At 36.1% G+C, this 21,561-nt stretch overlaps 1 protein-coding gene across 3 annotated transcripts in view; it reads left to right on the plus strand.

Annotated features, from left to right (window-relative positions):
• The window catches only part of TAOK3 (TAO kinase 3), a 184,227-nt gene that overhangs the window by 127,420 nt on the left and 35,246 nt on the right, over positions 1–21,561 (plus strand). The window contains exons 10-14 of one of the 3 annotated variants that reach the window (XM_052655171.1): positions 482–575; positions 1,485–1,566; positions 9,704–9,871; positions 12,322–12,528; positions 17,667–17,762. In XM_052655171.1, the coding sequence (XP_052511131.1) occupies positions 482–575; positions 1,485–1,566; positions 9,704–9,871; positions 12,322–12,528; positions 17,667–17,762 (647 nt within the window). The remainder of the gene's footprint in view (positions 1–481; positions 576–1,484; positions 1,567–9,703; positions 9,872–12,321; positions 12,529–17,666; positions 17,763–21,561) is intronic. The other 2 variants (XM_052655172.1, XM_052655173.1) reach the window with 2 other exon arrangements.

Raw genomic sequence — 21,561 nt, forward strand, 5'->3', positions numbered from 1 at the left:
CTACTTGTACCACTTCATTGGTCTGGATGAGCCCTCAAATGGTGTTTATTGGATTGAATTACTCTTATCTTCCATACTCTGTTGGTGATGATTAAGATGTTCCATAATCTTTTTTTTTTAATTCAACTGCTCTGCTTTCTGTTTTTTTTCAATGAATACACATTTTTATTTGAAATAAAACAACACACAAAGATGTTCGTACCTGTTGTAGGAAAACAAAGTTCAACTTTTTGAAGATCCATAGGAAAAATTTTTTTACTTTCTTGAAATGGATTCTGTTTGGAGCTTTTCCAGTGTACTTTAAGATGACCAGCAGCTTCTTTTGAATGGCTATCCTGAGCAACCTTAGAGATTACAATAAGTGGATTATGCAGCATGATGATAATAGCAAGCTAGTGGCCAAGCTTTGCTCACAGTTCCTTATTTTCCCATCTGCCTAATGTCTTTCAAGAACTGCTTTATTGTGTTTCTCTTCTTTCAGCGGAACGGAAGCCCCCTCTTTTCAACATGAATGCCATGAGTGCCTTATATCACATTGCCCAGAATGACTCCCCCACGTTACAGTCTAATGAATGGTAAGGCTGAGCTGTCATTTTTAATCTGTAAGAAAATCACCATATGTTTTTGGCACTTTCACTAAACTATGTTTTAAATATCTGACTTAGAAGCATTTCATTCCTTCGTTGTATGCTATGATAACAGACACTGATGCTTTATAAGCCTGAACTTTTTACACACACACAGTATTTCTGCCCTCACTATGGCTTGTACTGTGTTATTAATATATGTAGTAACGGAAATTCTAACAGGTACATATATGACCTGCTACCTTCCTAACAAGTCTAGTCTCTAAGTCATGATGGTCTTATATTGATCATCTCATTATAATCATTTGTCAGCAAGGATAAAGTGCCCTCTCTGAAAATTATAACATTTTAATAACTGTTAGAATCACAGAGCTACTGTAAAAGGGCAATGTCCAAGAAGAGTAAACAGAATGAAATTTTCTAGAGAGAAGGCATTTTCATCCAGAGAGCATCCTCCTAGGTTCTCTGTCCCTTATGCTTCAAGTTTTACTACCTGGTTATAGGTTCTGGGTGATGAAAGAGTTACCAATTTGTCGTGAAGAATATAGGCTTTAGGCTTATGAGAGCTGTTATCTTTGGAGAGAAAAATGTATACGAAATTGTTTTATATAAATATAGTATTTTTCATTTTCTGAGATATATTGCAATTTGACTTTGCTTATATCATAAGATACGTTTATGTGTTGACTGACTTGAAACTGTCCACATTCATTATCCTAAAGAATTAATTTTAGATACCTCAAACTTGAAAATGGGCCAGTTCTCCTGACACTCCAAAGTATTTTAATAAAAATCTCCCAAAACAAGAAGTTTTCCCTTGGATAAAAATTATTTAAAGTGATCAGTATGTTCTACAGACCCTGATTTTATTTTCTTTCAATGTATTTGCACACACAGGACAGATCCCTTCAGGAGATTTGTTGATTACTGCTTGCAGAAAACGCCTCAGGAAAGGCCAACATCAGCGGAACTGTTACGGGTAATTTTTCAAATTTATATTTGAGATGGGGGATTTAAAGTCATGTGGGGAAACAGTGGAAACAGTGTCAGACTTTATTTTGGGGGGCTCCAAAATCACTACAAGGAGATCCAACCAGTCCATTCTAAAGGAGATCAGTCCTGGGTGTTCTTTGGAAGGACTGATGCTAAAGCTGAAACTCCAATACTTTGGCCACGTCATGTGAAGAGCTGACTCATTGGAAGACTCTGATGCTGGGAGGGATTGGGGGCAGGAGGAGAAGGGGACGACAGAGGATGAGATGGCTGGATGGCATCACTGACTCGATGGACGTGAGTTTGGGTGAACTCCGGGAGTTGGTGATGGACAGGGAGGCCTGACGTGCTGCAATTCATGGGGTCACAAAGAGTCGGACACGACTGAGTGACTGAACTGAACTGAACTGTAATGAAATATAGTAAATCATTCCTGTGGCAGCTCATCATGACAAAGTGGATTAGAACATATGCCTTGTCATTTAAAGTCCAGAGACAATAGCTGGGCATAGAAGTAGCAAGATTATCACAATATGTTCAAGCTAGATTTAGAAAAGGCAGAGGAACCAGAGATGAAATTGGCAACATCCATTGGATCATTGAAAAAGCAAGAGAGTTCCAGAAAAACATCTGCTCTATTGACTATGCCAAAGCCTTTGACTGTGTGGATCACAACAAACTGTGGAAAATTCTGAAAGAGATGGGAATACCAGACCCCTTGACCTGCCTCCTGAGAAACCTGTATGCAGGTCAAGAAGCAACAGTTAGAACTGGACATGAAATGACAGACTGGTTCCAAATAGGGAAAGGAGTATGTCAAGGCTGTATATTGTCACCCTGCTTATTTAACTTCTATGCAGAGTACATCATGAGAAATGCTGGACTAGATGAAGCATAAGCTGGAATCAAGAATGCCAGGAGAAATATCAATAACCTCAGATATGCAGATGACACCACACTTACAGCAGAAAGTGAAGAAGAACTAAAGAGCCTCTTGCTGAAAGTGAAAGAGGAGAGTGAAAACGTTGGCTCTAACATCATGGCTTCTGGTCCCATCACTTCATGGCAAATAGATGGGGAAACAGTGACAGACTTTTTTGAGGGGTTCTCCAAAATCACTGCAGATGGTGATTGCATCCATGAAATTAAAAGACACTTGATCCTTGGGAGAAAAGCTATGACCATCCTAGACAGCACATTAAAAAGCAGAGACATTACTTTGCCAAAAATGGTCTAGTCAAAGCTATGGTTTTTCCAGTAGTCATATATGGATGTGAGAGTTGGACTATATGGAAAGCTGAGCACCAAAGAATTGATGTTTTTGAACTGTGGTGTTGGAGAAGACTCTTGAGAGTTCCTTGCACAGCAATGAGATCCAACCTAAAGTTGGATCCTAAAGGAAATCAGTCCCGAATATTCATTGTAAGGACTGATGCTGAAGCTGAAACTCCAATACTTTGGCCACCTGATGCGAAGAGCTGACTCATTTGAAAAGACCCTGATGCTGGGAAAGATTGAAGGTGAGAGGAGAAGGGGACAACAGAGGATGAGATGCTTGGATGGCATCACCGACTCAATGGACATGAGTTTAAGTAAACTCCAGGAGTTGGTGATGGACAGAGAGGCTTGGCGTGCTACAGTGCATGGAGTCACAAAGAGTTGGACACGACTGAGCGACTGAACTGAATTGAACTGATACGCTATATATTCCTCTTGGATACTTTTCCCTCCAACTTTTCCCTTTTTCTGCCCCCCACCCCACCCACCTTTTTTGCCTTATGACAAAGAACATTTCTCCTTGCTCTGGTCATCACTGTGATGTTCCAGTGACTAATATCTGCCTGAACTTTAATTCAAAGTTTTCAGGACAGAGTCTGCCAGTGGTTCAAATACCCACTCTAGGCTTTCAGTTAGGTTGTTGCCAAATCATCAGGCAGTGAAGATATGTGATAAATATATAAGACAGATATTTACATAGTGTTACATCATACATGTTGGTGACAAAATTATTGTGTTAACTGCATTCATTTGATTTAAATATAGCATTTTTGAGCATCTGTTTTCATGTAACTTTGTATTATAGGCTCTGTGTACATAGGCAGTGTTCCATTAATATCAATGAAGTATGTGGGAGTTTTTTTTTTTACAATATAAATGTCTTTTATTGGCCACAGAATAGTCCAGGTTTCTTTAATCTTTTTCTGCGTGTGTATTTTCCAGTCTTTTTTTGTTTCTTACTTTGTTTTAAGAAAACCTCAGAATTGTATTGCCTCAATTTGTGAAGCTTAAACATGTCAGCTGCCTTTATAATTGCACCTTGGCTAAGTATCACAGATTATTGGTTTATATTTTCTTTTTCTCAGAAATCTTATTCTGTTATTTTCTGGCTTTGAGTATCCTGAAGAGGTAGGTCTGAAGCTGACTAGCTTTTCTACCCAAAATTAAGTTTTGTCTTGTGAATAACAGGTCACAGGAATATGGTGACAGAAGCAACAAGGCAATGGACTTTACCTTATTCTCTTTTGGTGTAGAATTATCACATGTTCCAAACATGAACTATAAACAATAGAATACCAGAAACACAAGACAGTGTCTTTATTACTTTGAAGTAGGCAAAGATTTATAAATACAGGACACAAACAGCAGTTTAGAGAAAGAAAAAAGAGGAAAAAAAATTATAAATTTGCTTTAGAAATTATAAAGCAAAAAAAAAATTGCCTCAAAAAAGAAGATACTACAAGCCTTCAAAGATGATATGGCAACAGACAACAAAAGGATATAAAAAACAAATGGGCAGAGGTAGAAAAAATGAAAGAGAAAAATTTAAAGATAGATCATATCATGTCAAATCATATCATAAACAACAAACTAATATAATAAACACACCCATGTAGGGTATTTCCAATGATGGGTAGCCCAAGGGAAATAAAATTAAATGAAGAAGAAAAATTTCTAAAGATGGTTATAGAAAAGATGACATGTGGAAGGCAGAGGAGATATATATTTCAACCTATTATTCCTAAGAAAGAAAGCAAAACACATGGAGTAGAAGATATTTAAAGATATACTTGAAGATATACTTTTTGAAAATAAATGTTAAGATCTTTATTTTATTTGATTTACTTAAGTGTATACACACACGCACGCACATATATATACACACACAGACACACATGTATACTTGTCCATGCCAGATCTTAGTTGTGATACACAGGCTCTAGTTCCCTGATGAGAAATCAAACCCGTGCCCCCTGCCTTGGGAGCACAGAGTCTTAGCCACTGGACCACCAGGGAAGTCCCCTGATTTACTCTTTATTTGATTTGGTGGACCAAATCAAGTAAGCCTAACATTTAGTCAGTGATGTTTACTGATTGTCTACCTGGTGCCAAGCACTGTTCTAAACATTGAAAATCATACAGTGGTACAAAGATAAAGATAGTCCCTGCCCTCCTGGAACCTATATTCTAATGCAGGAGTAAAAAATAATTTGATATAATGTCATAAAAAATAAAGCCAGGACTGGGATAAAGAGTGACAGGGGCTGCTGTTTAAGACAGGGCATTTCTAGGGAGTTGAAACTGATCTTCAGTGATCAAAATCCTACCTGTATCTAGTTTCTAAACTCAAAGGATAAAGAAAGATTCATAATCAGCTGAAAAAAATTTATCTGGGGCTAGAAAAACCAGTTGGCTTCAGATCTACCTCTTCAGAAACACCCAAAGCCAGAAAACTGTATAACAGTATTTACAAAGTTCTAAGAAAAAGAAAATGTAAACCAAGGATTTGTGACCCAGCTAAGGTGCTCTTTAATTATAAATGCAGCTGGACATTTTCAAGCCTCACAAATTTTAAGCAGTTTTCCTTTCTTAAAAGCTTTTTCTCAATTGCTTGATAAGGAAATCCAACCAGTCTCTCAATGAAACAAAAAGTAAGAGAAGAAAGAGTGAATTAGGGACTGGAGAAACCTGTGAAAGAACTGGTGGTGATCACTGAATTTAAGTTTGCTCTCCAATATTCATTTATTTATTCATTCACTACTAGTTTGTGTGTTTGTATAGCATGGTAAAGAGACTACATTCTTCATTTTGAATAGCCAATACAAATTTCAAAAGATAAAAATACAGTGGAAGAGAGAGAATAAAAAGAGAAAACCTTCCCATTCAAGGCCCTTCTCTAGAATTAGCAACCACTGCTGCAAATTTTGTACACGTCCTTCTAGAAATATTCTATGCATATGGAAGTAAATATCCTTTTAAATTTTTGAACCAATGGTAGCAAACTGTTCTACTCTGAATATTTTAAGTTTTAGTGTGTTTTGTGTATTGTTCCATGTTACTACATGCAGAACTATCTCATCATCTCTAAGGACTGCATTATATAGTCAGATGGATGGTTGTTTTTATAACCAATTCATTTATGGTGTTGACAGTCTTTTGCTGTTACAAACTGTTCTACAATAAATATCCGTACACATGTGTCAGTTTGTACCTGTATATACAGATATCCAAAGAATAAATTCCTAGAAGTGAAATTGCTAATCAAATGGAATGTGAATTTTAAATTTAAAAAGGTGTTGCCAATTTTTCTCCAAAGAGGATGCCCCAATTTATGGTCCTGTTAGCAAAGTATGAATACTAAGACTTTTTGACCTTCTAATCAGTTCAGTGGAAAACTTTTCTCACTGTCATTTTAAGTTGTATTTCTCATTATGAATTAGATTGTCTTTCTTACATTGACAAGCCATTTCTATTTCCTCTTCTGTGAACTCTCTGTTGATCTTTCTCATTTGTCTGAGGGCTTTTCCCTTGTTAATTTGTAGTAAATCTTACAGATATTATTTTCTTACTTCACTTTTGACATTCTTTTTTCTGGGATTTTGGGGGGAGATACAGAAATTTGTTATAAGGAATTCAACTTTTTTTTTTTTCTCCAGTTGGCTTTCTAATTATTCCCAAATATTTTTAAAATAATCCATCTTTTCCAAACATTTTCTTCCTGATGTTAAAATGTCACCTTCACAAAGAATTAAATAGAGAACTACAATAAAATCATTGCTGTGATTAAAAAGCAGAATGTAAATGTTATACACGTTGACAGTATATGTATTAACAATGTGAACATAATAATGTATCTAGAAAGAAGTAGGGGTAGGAAAGAAATGTAAATGTACTGATTTTCTTGTTTTTCAGGGTAGTCAATAACAGTTCTTAAACTGAAAATATTTTTTAAGTAACTCTAATCTCTTAAAGCTTTACATGATCTTTTTTTTCCCCCTTAACTTTAGAGGGCCTTTTAGGAACTGGTAACTCTTGGTGAAGAAATTTTAACTAACATTAAGCAGTCATCTTACTTCAGACTCCTCTAATTCTATGAAATTCAAATATACCTTAATTTAATAAATTATTTTTTAAATTACTATGTGTAATAAGTTTCTCATGTAAAATTATTTCTGAATATCCATCATTCTGAGAGAGTGAGAGAGAGGGAAAGTGTCTAAAATGATATTAATTTCTGGATGGCAGAATTTTTATTTTCTTTTACTATCTTTTATTGATTTCTCTGTATTATTTAAATGTTTAAAGTAAACATATTTCCAAGAACAATGGAAGCATTGTTTGAAAATGATCTGAGAACCTTTCAACTGTACGAGTTTGGAGAACAGTGAAGAGATGGGATTGCAGGCAGAGAGAACAACAGGGAAAAAGACATGCAGGTGCAAAACCCATGGCAGAGACAAGAATGATCTACAAGTACACTGCATTGGGTGGAACAGGGAATAGGAGTGACTAGAGTGGAGCCTAGAAATTCAATCAGGAACTGACTGTTCAGGCCAGACTTTACAATGGAGGCTGTGAGATGTTTTTAAGACATTGGGTGTATCAGTTTTGAAGTATTTTAAGGTTTAATTACCTCCCACAATAAGAAATCCAGGATTTAGAAAAGGAGGTGTTAGAAGCAGTCCAGACCTATAAGCAGCTCAGTAGCTCCTCCTGTCTTCCACTTTACCATTCTTTGCACTTGACTTTTGTCTTCTTGGTCACAAAATGGCTCCTGTGTTTCTGGAACTCAAACTTTATTCCAGGCAGGAGAAAGGAGGCAGGACAAAGAGTATCCTGGAAAACAAAGCCTTCCTCTGGGGTTTCTGCCTATATCTCAGAATTTGGCCAGAACTTGGTCACATTGCTAATTATACCTGCAAAGAAAGGTGGAATCCAGGTCTTATACTTTTTACTACTTTCAAGAAAGAAAGGCAAGGAAAAGTGATTGAAATGAAGGATAAATAGGTCACAGTGTCTGTCACAGTTAATACCATGATCAACTCTGTGGTAGACCACCAGAAAACAAACTCCCAAATAAAGAAACCTGGGTGGCCATTCTAGCTCTTCTATTGTTTAGCTAGGTAAATCACTTAACCCTTCTGGGCCTAAAATTCCTCACCTTGGAAATAAAAGAATTACTAAGAGCTGCTGCTGCTGCTGCTACTACTGCTAAGTCGCTTCAGCTGTGTCCCACTCTTCGCGACCCCATGGACTGCAGCCCACCAGGCTCCTGTGTCCATGGGATTCTCCAGGCAAGAGTACTGGAGTAGGGTGCCATTGCCTTCTCCATACTAAGAGCTACTTCTCTAAAATTCAGTATCCTAGGTTATAGCTTAAAGTTTACTAGAGACTGATTTATTCTTGTCTAATTATAAGCACTGAAGTAGCCAAATAATTTTGCTTTCTCCCTTGCATTCTCCTCTTCAAATATGCAAGCGACTCTTCCTTCCAGGAATGGTGTTTCATTTTCAGAAAGGACTCTTTGCAGAGAAAGAGATATTTTATTAAAATAGGAGGAAAAGCCACAATTCCCTGGACAGCAAAGTCAGAGTGAAGAACTGCAAGACATACAGAATTTTTTTTCTCACGTGGTCCTGCTCCTCTTTTATATGTTTAACTTGTAAAGAAATTAAACCCATTCCATCATCTGAGGCCTACCACATTAATACCTCATTTTCCAATATATTCTAATTATAATTTCACATAAGCGAATTTTCCACATAACTGAAACTTTAGAAAGCAAAATTTCCTCCTCCTTTTGATCATTTTGTGTGGTGATCTTATCAAAATACATGATATGCTTCTCTGCCTTCCTCAAGAAAGCATAATGAATATAATGCCACTTCTTGATTACTCAGAAATAATAGCATTTCATGAAATCTTGGGAGTATAAAAAAAGTGTATGAAGGACAGTTGCCCCTTTACAAAATAGTCCACAAACCCTAGTTCGTTTTTATTTGGTTGATTGGTTGCTTGGTATGTTAACCATGGAATTTCCTTCTCTTTTACTGTCAGGTGGTCAGATACCTTTTCAACACTCTTTTTTTGGCAACAAGTAACTCTCTAACAGTTCTCAGTCCTCTGTTCTACTTTTGTTCCCTCATTCTAAACTGCTGTTGTCTGAGAAATCAGGAAACCAGAATGTGTGTTAACGATCATTGATAATATTGAAAGTGAAGCCTGTTTACAGCAAGAAAAGCTTACGGACTTGGGGTGAATATTTTAACCCCTTGGAGACCCTTTTGCCTTATTTTTCATTGTACAGCTCTGTAAAGGGAAGCCAAAATTCTGACCTCTGAGATAAATGGAATAATTGCCACATTTTCAAGCATACGCTGTGTATGACCACAGAAATAGAAAACAAAATATTCAGAAGTCTGTCTTTAAAAGTGTAGTGTAGGGTGAGAAAGAGGATTGAGGCAGATTATAACAAGCATATTCTATACTCTGCATTGCTTTTGCTTATTACATAGTTTCAGGTTTGAAAGTCTCAAGCTCTCAGCTACTATTTAAAGTTCTAGTCATTGTTATTACTTGCATGGCAAAGTAAACCTCAAGAATTCTCAAGTAAATTCTAGGACAAATCCACGAAATGTGGCTTGAGGAAGAAGAGAAAAAACATGATTATCACTTTATGAGATTTATACAAGATAAGAGACTACATGAGATGAAAATTGTATCTTGTTATTTCTGCAAAATCCACAGAACTGTTTTACGTTGATTTATCTTTTACATCTTAATCTTGCACCTAAAAATATGTCTCCTCATTATCAGTTTCTGTTTTTTTCTCTTCCCTTAATCAGCATGACTTCGTTCGACGAGACCGTCCACTTCGTGTCCTTATTGACCTTATACAGAGGACAAAAGATGCTGTTCGTGAGCTAGATAACCTACAATACCGGAAAATGAAAAAAATCCTTTTCCAAGAGACACGAAATGGACCCTTGAATGAGTCACAGGAAGATGAAGAAGTAGGTTGATTTTCTTTTAGCAAACACTCATAGGGTACCTACTATGGGAAAAGGTTCTGGACTGGGATGCTATGAAAAACACTTTGGGGAATAACAATGTATTACAATTGATGTTCTCTGCCTTAAGAGACATGCGCAGTTGCAAAAGAGACATTGAAAAAATAATAAGATAAAATATGAACAGTGTTACAGAGGTAGAGCACACAGTAGGGGTCCATAGTGGGGACAGAATAAGTCATCTGCTGGTGGGATTAGTGAAGAGGTGGGTCACTTTTCACAGGCAGTTATGGGGCACTTTCGTGCTGTGCTTTAGGAAGATTATCCTGGCATCAAAATGTAAGATGGATTTGAATGGATAACTTTCTGGGTAATAGTCCATGCAAGAGGCAGTAAGGGCAGTATCCGTGGGAATTGGGGAGAAGGAACACTGAGAAACACTAGAGAGATGAACTTGATAATACACTGCTTCTCACTGTCAGTGACAGATGAAGGGGAGCTTATGGTGACTCTGAGCATTTGTGCTTCAGTGACTAGAGTGTGTTAGTACCAAGAACAGAGAAGAACCAAGAAGGAAGAGTTGGTTTAGGATGATTTCAGTTTGATGCCTGCTGAGTCTAAGGTCTTGGCATCATATGCTGTTGACACAGTGTACTGGTGGAGTTTTTACAGAAAGATGACTTTAGTTTAAGTCATTCAAATAGTTTAAGAAGGATTAGTTGAAGAGGCCTGAATAGAGATGTCTAGCATTTGATTGGGAAATACAAATCCAGAACATAGGAAAGAGGTCTGGGGAAAGGGTAGTTGGTTGGGGGTCAAGGACATTAAAATGATGATGAATCAGTAGTTGAATGTAGAATGAAAAGAGTCCATGCCACATAAGAAAAGGGAAACCAGGGAGATAAAGGCATCATAGATGTTACAAGTATACACAGCTTTAAGGAGGGAGCTACAAATACCATCAGATGCCACAGAGAAGTCAGGTTAAACAAGGACCAAAAACAGTGTTAACTGGGTTTTACAAGTAGGACCTTCTTGATGACCTTAGTAAAATCAGTTTTACAGGAATAGTTAGGATGAATAGTCATTTACTGTGTGTTGTAGAATAAGTGGGAAGTGAGAAAGTAAAGATAGTGAAAATTGGTCATTTTAAGATTCATAAATTGGGTCAAGAAGGAAAAATGACAAAGGGCAGTATGTAGAAAGGTACATACATATAAGGCAAGTCTCTTCCTACTTATATGCAGAAGGAAAGGAGCCGGGACAGAGGCGTTGAAGATAGAGGAAAGAGACACAGTTAAGGAATTAGAATCTCAGTAAGAGCATTAGTGCAGGGATTAGCCTTGAACAAAAGAAAGGACTCTTCTTCTAAAAATAGATTAAAAAGAGGGAAAGAATGAAGGATGAATTTTAGTTTAACTTTTTAATATAGAAGAAAATAAAATTATTTTATCAATAATTGTAAAATTCAGAAAGCTGAACTGGAATATAAAAATCTCTTGATTGCATATATACAAATGGGCTCCTTTAATTGGGAGCCCTAATTGGGAAAATAAATCTATTTAAAATATAATGTATTATCTATCATTTTAAATTACTCAAATTACCTTTGTCAGTGATTCCTTATATTGCCATGGCTAAGTAGCAATTCATTAAAGTTTTGTAGGTACAGAGTATGGTTCTTTGAAAACAGGGTTTATTTGGAGCTAAGTTGCTTTAATTATATTACTTAATCTTGTATCAAAAGATACTCACTGTGATGGATAAATTATATGTTCCGATTATTTTAGCATTTCTCAAATAGTAGTCTTTGGACTAGTAGTGATGAATACCAGTATTATTTAACAGATATATTTAATAAGATTACAGAGGTAAGCTTGATAGAATTGCTTGAGGGAGGCAGAATTTAATTACCTGTCCAGGACAGTAGAATTAATATCCCTGCTCAGATATGAAGTTTCTCAATAATGACTTGCAAAAAGTGCATATTGCTTGTCAAATCTCTGAAAACTCTTTTTATCCTCTTTGAGCTTCAAGTGCCCACTGCTGTGTTTGTAGCTTTCCTAGAGATCCCCTGTTCAGTAGCCTGCAGTCTTTCCCTAGCACCTTGAGTTCCTGAAAGTCTCTTAGAAAACTGACCTGGCTAGTTCTGCTTACCAAGTAGCAATACAGTGTGATAGTTGCATATGATGGGGGAAAGCCCTGGGGTAGCAGCATTGGAGCCTTTTGACCCATGTCCAGAATAGCCCTTGAGGAAAGCATCAAAGTGAATTGGAGATGTCTGAAAATGGTGGTGGAGTAGTGGAGCCACTACATTAAAAGTTTCTTCTTGCAGATTTGGCAGAAAAGCAACTTGGCACTGCAAAATTGAATGTACTTAATAGCTTAGTCAACGGATTGGTGCTTTATCTCCAGTCATTTTTTTTTTTAACCCAAGTGCCCCATTTTTATAGGACAGTGAACATGGAACCAGCCTGAGCAGGGAATTGGACAGCCTGGGCAGCAACCATTCCATCCCAAGCATGTCTGTGAGTACAGGCAGCCAGGGCAGCAGCGTCAACAGCATGCAAGAGGTCATGGACGATAGCAGCTCTGAACTTGTCATGATGCATGATGATGAAAGCCCAGTAAATTCCACTTCCTCTCTTGTGTACAAGAAAGTAAGTTTCATGATCCCCTTCACAGTGCTAGGCTTTGCCTATCATTATGAAGCCAACTCAGGTCACTTAGCATTCAGATATTTTAGTTCCCTCTTTACAACTGAAATTATGGAACTCAGCTGAGCACATGATAATTCTTTTCGGTAAAAAAGATAATGAAGGACTAGGCAAGCTGTATTTGTGCCTGTTTCTTCATATTCCTCTCCTGTTACTCTGATGTCCACCACCATCAAATAAACAAAAACAAATAAATCCATAAATCTCCACATCAAAGAAACCAGTTAAGTTCCTTTCTAAACCGATAACCTTAATACTATTGACCTTAAAAGCTTTCTGAGTAAAACCTGTTGGTTGTGACCTTTTAGAAGTATTTCAGATACGTGTTTCTTACTGAGTAGTCTCAAAATACTTTTCGTTTTAGAAAAAGTTTCCACTCTTTTTTGTTATTTCTTGAATTTATCACTTCTAATTCTTCTAAGACCAGCTCTATGTCAGCTTAAATAGTCTGACTTTTGAGTTAATGATTCTGTTTTTTTTTTTTTGACTTTACTTTTCCAATGGAGGATCATTCATTTCATACAAAGCCTATCATGATTTATAATTTGACGTGCTTTATTTTTAAAATGAAAAATGATTTTTAAGCTTCTTTCAAAGCAATAAGATGAGTATTTCACAGAATTATCAATGATTTTTTTGGAGGAATTTCCAAAAATGTTTTAATACCTTAGGTAAGCAGTTCATCCCTAATGGCTCCCACGGTAAAGCATCTGCCTGCAATGCGGGAGACTCGGGTTCAATTCCTGGGTCGGGAAGATCCCCTGGAGAAGGAAATGGCAATCCACTCCAGCACTCTTGCCTGGAAAATCCCATGGACAGAGGAGCCTGATAGGCTGCAGTCCATGGGGTTGCAAAGAGTCGAACACGACTGAATGACTTCACTTCACTTTCACAATATGGAACTATAGAAAAGAATCCTTTATAACTTTTTCCATATTAGGTATATGTGAGTTGTGTATGTACTGCTGCTGCTGCTAAGTCGCTTCAGTTGTGTCCGACTCTGTGGTACTGCTTAGACAGCAGCCCACCAGGCTCCGCTGTCCCTGGGATTCTCCAGGCAAGAACACTGGAGTGGGTTGCCATTGCCTTCTCTGCTGTATGTACTCATTTTAATAAATATGAGTGATTACATTCTAACTCCAGTAGGAGAGCAGGTTTGAGAATTTTTTCACTTAGATGTCTGCTGGTTGTATATTTTTATTGGGAGAAAAAGAAAATTAAACAGGTAAGGATGAAGAGCATGTGAAAATATATTGGTGCCTAGTCATGAATAGTGGAGGGATCATGTTTATTTTCTGAACTGATTAACTTACTCATTTATTCAACAAACATTGGTGGGGACCCCTGTTATCTGCAACTAACTGTAGTAGGCCCTTTGGATACAGACCAAAACAGACAAGATGCCTTCATAGCGCTTATTATCTGTGAGGGAGATTAAGCAGATAATCACACAAGTAAATTTATTGTGTAATTATAAAACTTGTTCTGGGTAAAAGGAGGACTTATTCTATTGGGGAGTAGAGGAAAATCTCCCCAGTGAAGTGACATGTAAGCTCAAACTTCAGAAACAGATAGAGATTAGCTAATTTGGGGTGAAAGATGAGGGTGAGTCAGGAAGCAATATGTGCAAAGGCCCTGAGACAAGGAATTTTGTACGTTCAAGGAAAAGGGGAAAAAATCTGAGAAATTAGAGCTTGGAGGGCTATGTGGAGAGTGAATTGGGACCAGAGTGACAGCAAGGACCCAGATTATTAGGAAGCCATAAAAGCATTTTGAGGAAACGAGTGATACCATGCAGATGAAGAAATCTGCTAAGAGTTCAGCATTGTCAGTCAGCCGTGTTTAAACATGGGCAAATGGTCATGTATTTGAAGGGTGGAAAAGTTTTGGTGGGTTCTCTTTTTAGAAGGAGTTATCATGGATGCTGAGAGATATTCACTTTTTCCTTTCTTTTAGCTCTAGGGCTTTGTGGGGATAGAGAGCAAAAAGAGGAATTCTGTTGGATCTTTTTACTCTAGGACATCTCAATGAGCACCCCAAATTAGAAGAGAGATAATTAGATTAGATTACTGGAATAATCAACAAAATTAGATTACTGGCATAATCAACAAGAAAGAAGACCTTGGTCTTGAACCATTTGGAGGTTTTAATTTTAATTTTTGCAGGCTGATATAGAGCTTTCTTGTAATAATATGGGCCTTTCAGTGCCTTTTTCTCCTTGGTATAATCTTAAGAAGATAAGATTTTAATTTATAACCCGAAATAGAAGGTAGTTGTGTTTGATATACAGAAAATATTTGTCAGGAAAATTTTTCTAAAATGTATTTCTATTTAATTATTAAATATAGTGGTAATGTGATGAAAAATATTGAAAAACATACGCAAATAAAACTATGAATCAGTTAACTTTAAAATATAAGCAAGGAAGTAAGATAGTAGAAACAATCAACTGAGTGAAAGGGAAACCCACGGAATGGGAGAAAATACCTGCAAATCATCTATCTTATAAAGGATTAATATCCAGAATATATGGAGAACTCCTAAAACGCAACAGCAACAATGAAAGAGAAAAAAAAAACTGGAATCAAAAGTAAGGACTTGAATCACCATTTCTCCAAAGAGGATATAAAAATGATCAATAAGCATATGAAAAGATGTCCAACATTATCAATCATTAGGGAAATTCTAATCAAAACTACAGTAAGATACCACCCATGTGTGTAGCCATCACACACATTAGAGTGACCACTGTTTAAAAAAACAGAATGTAACAAGTGTTGCTGAGGATATAGAAAAATTAGAACCCTGTTCATTATTGGTAGGGATTGAAAAGGGTACAACCACTGTGGAAAATGGTGGTCCCTTGAAAAATTAAAACTAGAATTACCATATAACTTAGCAATTCCACTTCTCAGTATATATCCAAAAGCATTGAAAGCAGGGTTTCAAAGAAATTTTTGTACACCCATGTTCATTGCAGCGTTATCCACAAAAACAGCAGAGAGGTAGAAGCAATGTAAATGATGAATGAATAAACAAAATGTGTTATATATGTACAGTGGCGTATTATTCAACCTTTAAAAGAAAGGAAATTCTGCCATATGCTATTAATACAATGTGGTTGAACCATGAAGACATTATGCCAAGTGGAACAAATGTACCTGTCACAAAAAGACAAATGCTGTATGATTCCACATATATGAGGCTCTTAACATAATCAAATTCATGGAAAGTACAGAAAAGAGTTATAGGGGTGATATGATGCTGATAGTTACACATTATAAGTGTATCAGCACTGAACCATATACTTGAAAATAATCAAGATGGTAACTTTTATTTTACCACAATTTAAAAAAGGAAAACATAGAAGCAGGCTAGAAGAATAGAGCATGTTATATATGTGTGCTTAGTCATTCAGTCGTGTTCAACTCTTTGCAACCCCGTGACCCGTAGCCCCCCAGACTCCTCTGTTCATGGAATTCTCCAGGCAAGAATACTGGAATGGGTTGCCATTCCCTTCTCCAAGGCATCTTCCCAACCCAGGGATAGAACCCAGGTCTCCTGCATTGAAGGCAGATTTTTGCAATCTGAGCCATCAGGGAAGCCCATTGTATATAAAAACTTAATATTGAATAGTGGTATCTCTTCATGAAACCCATTTAGCCTTATACTTGGGCTTCAAATCTTTAAACATAATAAAAATAAATTTTTCACAAGTTTCATATTTGTTTTTTTACTTGAATTCAAAGTTTTTCACTTGGGAACATAAAGTAGGATTTTAAACTCTCAACAGAAAGTTAGATAGTGGACTCTAGGAATGAGGAAACTAGTTTTAAATTCTGTCTGCCACCATTAGTTTTATTTTACTTTGGACAAGTCACAAACCTCTCCAAACCTCAGTTTTTCCATCTGTAAAATAAGGAGTTGTTCTGTATGATTTCCAACATTGTTTCCAGCTCTAAAATTTTGTGCTTCTATTCCTGTAAATTTTAAAAGAGTAAATGTCTAATGTGACTTTCAAGTTGTTTGGTAAAGAGATGCCTTGATATAGAAAAGCCTATGCATCACTGAATTATCATTTTATAAACAATGTCCTACCCATTATCTCATTATCCTATTTTGTTGTCTTTTCTATACTTGTCACTATCTAAAATTATACTGTGTACTAATTCATTATTTCATGATTTGGGTGTAAATTCCATCATAGCTAAAATTATGCTTACCTTGTTCTGTGCTGTATCTCAACACCTTAGAACAGTGCCTGGCACAGCATAGGCACTCAGTAAATATCTAAGGAATGAGTGAATTAACAAACAAAAAATACATAGTGAATAAATTGCTTACCAGATACTAAACACCGTGCTATTTTGAACATAATAGTTTAAAAAGCTTGAATAATATGAAATATTATTGTTATGGTTTGAAAGACTTAAACAAATAGATTGTCTCTGATAACAGTACTCTTGACAATAAGAACTTGCTTAATAAATATTAAAATGTAAGAATAAGGATGGGGAATTGTTTTTTTCCCCGCTCTTGACTGTTACAATTAAGATTGCAGACATATGCTGAATTAGTCAAATCATATATATGAACAGAATGCCCATTTTATATAGGAAGTAAACTTACTTTTAAGGGCCATGTATAACTGTTAAGAGGGTGATTTGCAACTAACTGTTCTGCATCCAGAATAAAGATGCCCTGATTTTAGGAAGACAGACCTATCATAGATCAAGCCCCAAAAATACAAAGTGGCACACTGAAAATTTTCCTTTAACACCAGAATTTCAACTTACTTCCCTCTCTACAATCTTTGCCTCTATACTGGTCTTTCCCTGGCCCTGAAGAAATCCTAATCCAATCTTCCTTTTGAACAAGAATGGTTTGATAAGTGTACACCCGTGGTGGATTCATGTTGATGTATGGCAAAACCAATACAATATTGTAAAGTAATTAGCCTCCAATTAAAATAAATAAATTTTTAAAAAAAGGAAGAAAGTCAGACAATCCAAAAAATAAATAAATAAAGGTATATTCTGACAAAATAAACTTTAGGCACTTACTTCTTTTCTCCGTTCTAGTGTTGCCACACTGCTTTTTCCAATAACATGAATATCACTGCATCTCTAGACTGTTTGCTTCTCCAGGACACCTCTCTTCAAACACCACCTAGCCGGGTATCTTATCACATTGTGCGTGTATGCATGCTAAGTTGCTCAGTTTTGTATGATTTTGTGCAACCCTTTGGATTGCAGCCTGCCAGGCTCCTCTGTCCATGAGATTCTCTAGGCAAGAATACTGCAGTGGGTTGCTGTGCCCTCCTCCAGGGGATCTTCCTGACACAGGGATCAAACCTGTGCCTATTAGGCTATCTCCATTGGCAAGCAGGTGCTTTACCACTAGCGCCACCTGGGAAACTCCTATCACATAGTAAGCACCCAATAAATGTTTTGTGAACTAACATGAAGATGAACTTTAATGGGACACAACTCTACACCTCAGTTCTTGATTATTTACAAGTGAGTCCAGGGCAAACTCTTAATCCAGATTGGTTTTTTTGCTGTAGCCTAGGCTGCCTCTGAGCCTCCACTCTACACCTTAACCATTGGGTGTACAGCAGTAGCAAGCACATTTTAATTTTGTTCTAAGCAACAAAATCTGTTGTTTTTAATTTGTCAATTGAAAGGTATATTTTTATTTTGTTAAAGTCTACAATCAATTATTTTTGCTTGCTGCTGCCTTCTGTTAATATAGATCATGAGACTTATGTATTAAATTCTTTGTTCACTAATCAGTTTGTTGTTTCCAGTATGCCTAATGAACTCTAGTCATCATGGCCCCTGTTTAGAGATCAGTTTTTTTTTTAATTGTTCTCTTCTAACTCCTAAAGCTTTCCTTGACCCGTCCTATTAATCACTATTAGTGAGGGTTTTCTTTTCCCCTTCTTTAAAAAAAGAACAGCTTTCCCCATTTTCATGAGAGGAAAAAAAGAAATGTCCTTGAGGGGATAGGATGTTCTAGTTTAATTTTCACTTGCTTCAGTGGCCTTTCCTATTATTTTTGCTGAAGAGTTCAGGGCAGTTTCTTTGACTCTTCAACTTGTATTTGGCCAAGTAAAAGTAAATTAATATATGAAGATAATGTTTCTTGAACAGAGCATTCGTACAAACCACCCCTCCATGGTACCTTCTTTCAGTGTTCTGCCAGTCATTTTTTCTCCCTAACAGCTATCTTTCCAGGTGAAGACACCCTTTTCCGTCTTCTCCCCTTCCTCTAGTAAAGTTTTTGATAGTTGCACCTGCTTAGGCAATCATTTAATCATTTTGAAGTGAACAAAACAAAAGAGATGGTGAGTTTGCTGATCCCTTCTCCACTGCATGAAAGGTATGGGAATCTATAAAAAGACTTCTCATCACCAGAGAAAAGAGCCATTCTTAGATCCCCTCCAATCCTCCCATGTAAAGATGTGCTTGTGTGTGTGTCACTGTTTTGCAACTGCCTTAAAGTACAGAGTGACAGGTTTTTATGAAATATGAATTAGGATTCTGTTAAATAATAAAAAAAAAGTCACTTTCTCAGAATCTTCTCAGACCTATATTCTTGAGCTTATTTATTCAGCAAACATTTTTTGAATGCCCGCAAAGTATCAAGCACCATGATAGGTGCTGCAAATACTGAGGTTTTTTGAACCACACTTGCTCTGCCTTCAGAAAGCTCACAGTCTCATGCACAGCTGAGTTTACGTATGATGAGGAGTGTGATAAAGGTATACTGAAAGCATAACAGAGTCCAGTGGAGTGGTTTCCAAGGTTAATTTCAAGTTAATCTAGAAACTCTGAGTGAGTGACCACATCATATCACTTCAGAAGCATAAATAGTCAGACATTTAGGGGAAAACTTCTACATAAAAGTAAAGCCCTTTGTCCAGGGAATAATAGTAAAGTTTTTAATCTGAAGAAATTTTATTTCCTTTTATAATGAAAGGACACTATAAATTTACTTAAAACTGGTCCCAAAACCGAATATTTCAGAGAGCTATTTTGCTCGCTTCTGGATAATAAGATTTTAAGGATAAATTATAAGCAAGTCATATATATTGTCTTGGTAAAGTAAAACATGATATTTGTTCTTAAACTTCTAAAAATCATTCTTTAGTATCAGAGAAGATGTTGGCCCTCTCATCTTCATTTGTAAATCATATGCAGTGGTGCTTAGCTGCATAAAATAGCAAATTGACCCTCTCCAGTATTGATCTTAAAATGTGTTCATGTCGGAAACTCTGGGAGGCAGGTACAGTCATTCTCAAAGGGGCTGTTGCTTGAAGGGGTGATATAACCAACAGAATACATACCCAATAAAGCTGATAGTTTAATCAGTTCTTACTTGCTTTTCAAGTCACATTGCCCTAATTTTAAAATTGCATTATTATTTAAGTTGTCTGTAGAATTTTGAACTTTAAGCAGTGGTGTTGAATATTTTAAAATTTATCCCTGTGTTCTTGAAGTAGATATCCACTGTTAGACGAAAATACTGCCTCATCTTGTGGTCTCTCATATATTTGGAGACTTTTAATGTTTGTGATCTCTGTCAAGAAGCTACTACAGGAACTAAGAATTCTTTTATAAAATTAAAAAAAAAATGGGGAAGAACACAAGGGATTATACTTTTAATATTATTTATTATACTTAAAGTAGATTAAAATTTTGGACCTATTCTCTCAGACTAAGTTCTAAAATAGCATTATTTTTAAAATATGCCATAGTTGGTTATTCAATTTGCTACATGTCAACTAAAATCACTATGATTTCAAATTTTAATTTTTCCAGTGTATTTCAGTATCCTTGAGTTTAAAAACTTAGCTAATATGATGTGACTTTTAATTTGATCAGTAGAGTCCTAACCTACAAGTGTTAATTTTTATCTGAGAGAAAATTATTAGAAAATGATGGAAAACTAATATTAGAGTTATACTTATTTGCACATGAATGTGTTCTGTTTTATTCTGTTATATGAATAGCGTGGATTCTAGTGTCACTGGTTAACTTTGTAAACCAAGTTATTAAAATTTGAAATTTAGCTGCTGCCACAGCATTGAAGAGCTCCCTCTCAGTAAGTATACTTAGCTAACTGATACCAAAACTCTGACCTGTAAAACCACAGGCCTCTGCTGAGCCTCTCTCTTCTGATTGTTGGCATTTAGAACCTTATTGCTTTTCTGGGATTATAATATTAAGTAAGGTTGATTTTGGAGTTAATGTTCAGAATAAATATTTATTAATAAATAATCTGAATGGCAGTAGATCTCAGGGCCTTCATCTTTACAGCCGTAAATCTAGGTGCACATATCCTGCACCTAATCTCTCTTTGCCCAGTGAAATAAGAGTTTAGATTTCCAAGGAAATAATAAGAAAATTTTAAGTTGACCTATCAAGTATTTTTTTTTTTTACAAATTTCAAAAATATGGGTTGAGATGCATTCTTAATCTATGGCACTATCTAATAGAATTTTTTGCAATGATAGAAATTATTTATGTCTGCAGTGTTCAGTATGGTAGCCATAGTTAGCGGCTAGCTTGAAACATAGCTGGTGTGACTTAGAAACTGAATTTTACATTTTATTTAATTAAAATATCCATGTGAGAAACTGAATTTTATGTTTTATTTTATTAAAATATTCATGTGACTAAAGCCTATCTTATTGAACAGCACAGAGGTAGAGCACCCCACAAATTTGATATATATGCCTTCAGTGGCATTAAAGGTACTTTCATTATTTGAAAGCAAAATAGGCCACAATATAGTAATTCTGAAAAAAAATCTAAATATAGATGTAACGGTAGATACCCTCGAAACATTCTGAAGCATTCTAACTTTATAAAAGGGAAAAGAAAATTAGCCCAATGATAAATGTAATCATGGCTCTTCTCTTTTACTTAGAAACCTGGGTGTAAAATTTAATTTTCCTCAAGGAGTTTA

Source organism: Budorcas taxicolor, chromosome 17, assembly GCF_023091745.1.
Source record: "Budorcas taxicolor isolate Tak-1 chromosome 17, Takin1.1, whole genome shotgun sequence".
Taxonomy (NCBI): Eukaryota; Metazoa; Chordata; class Mammalia; order Artiodactyla; family Bovidae; genus Budorcas; species Budorcas taxicolor.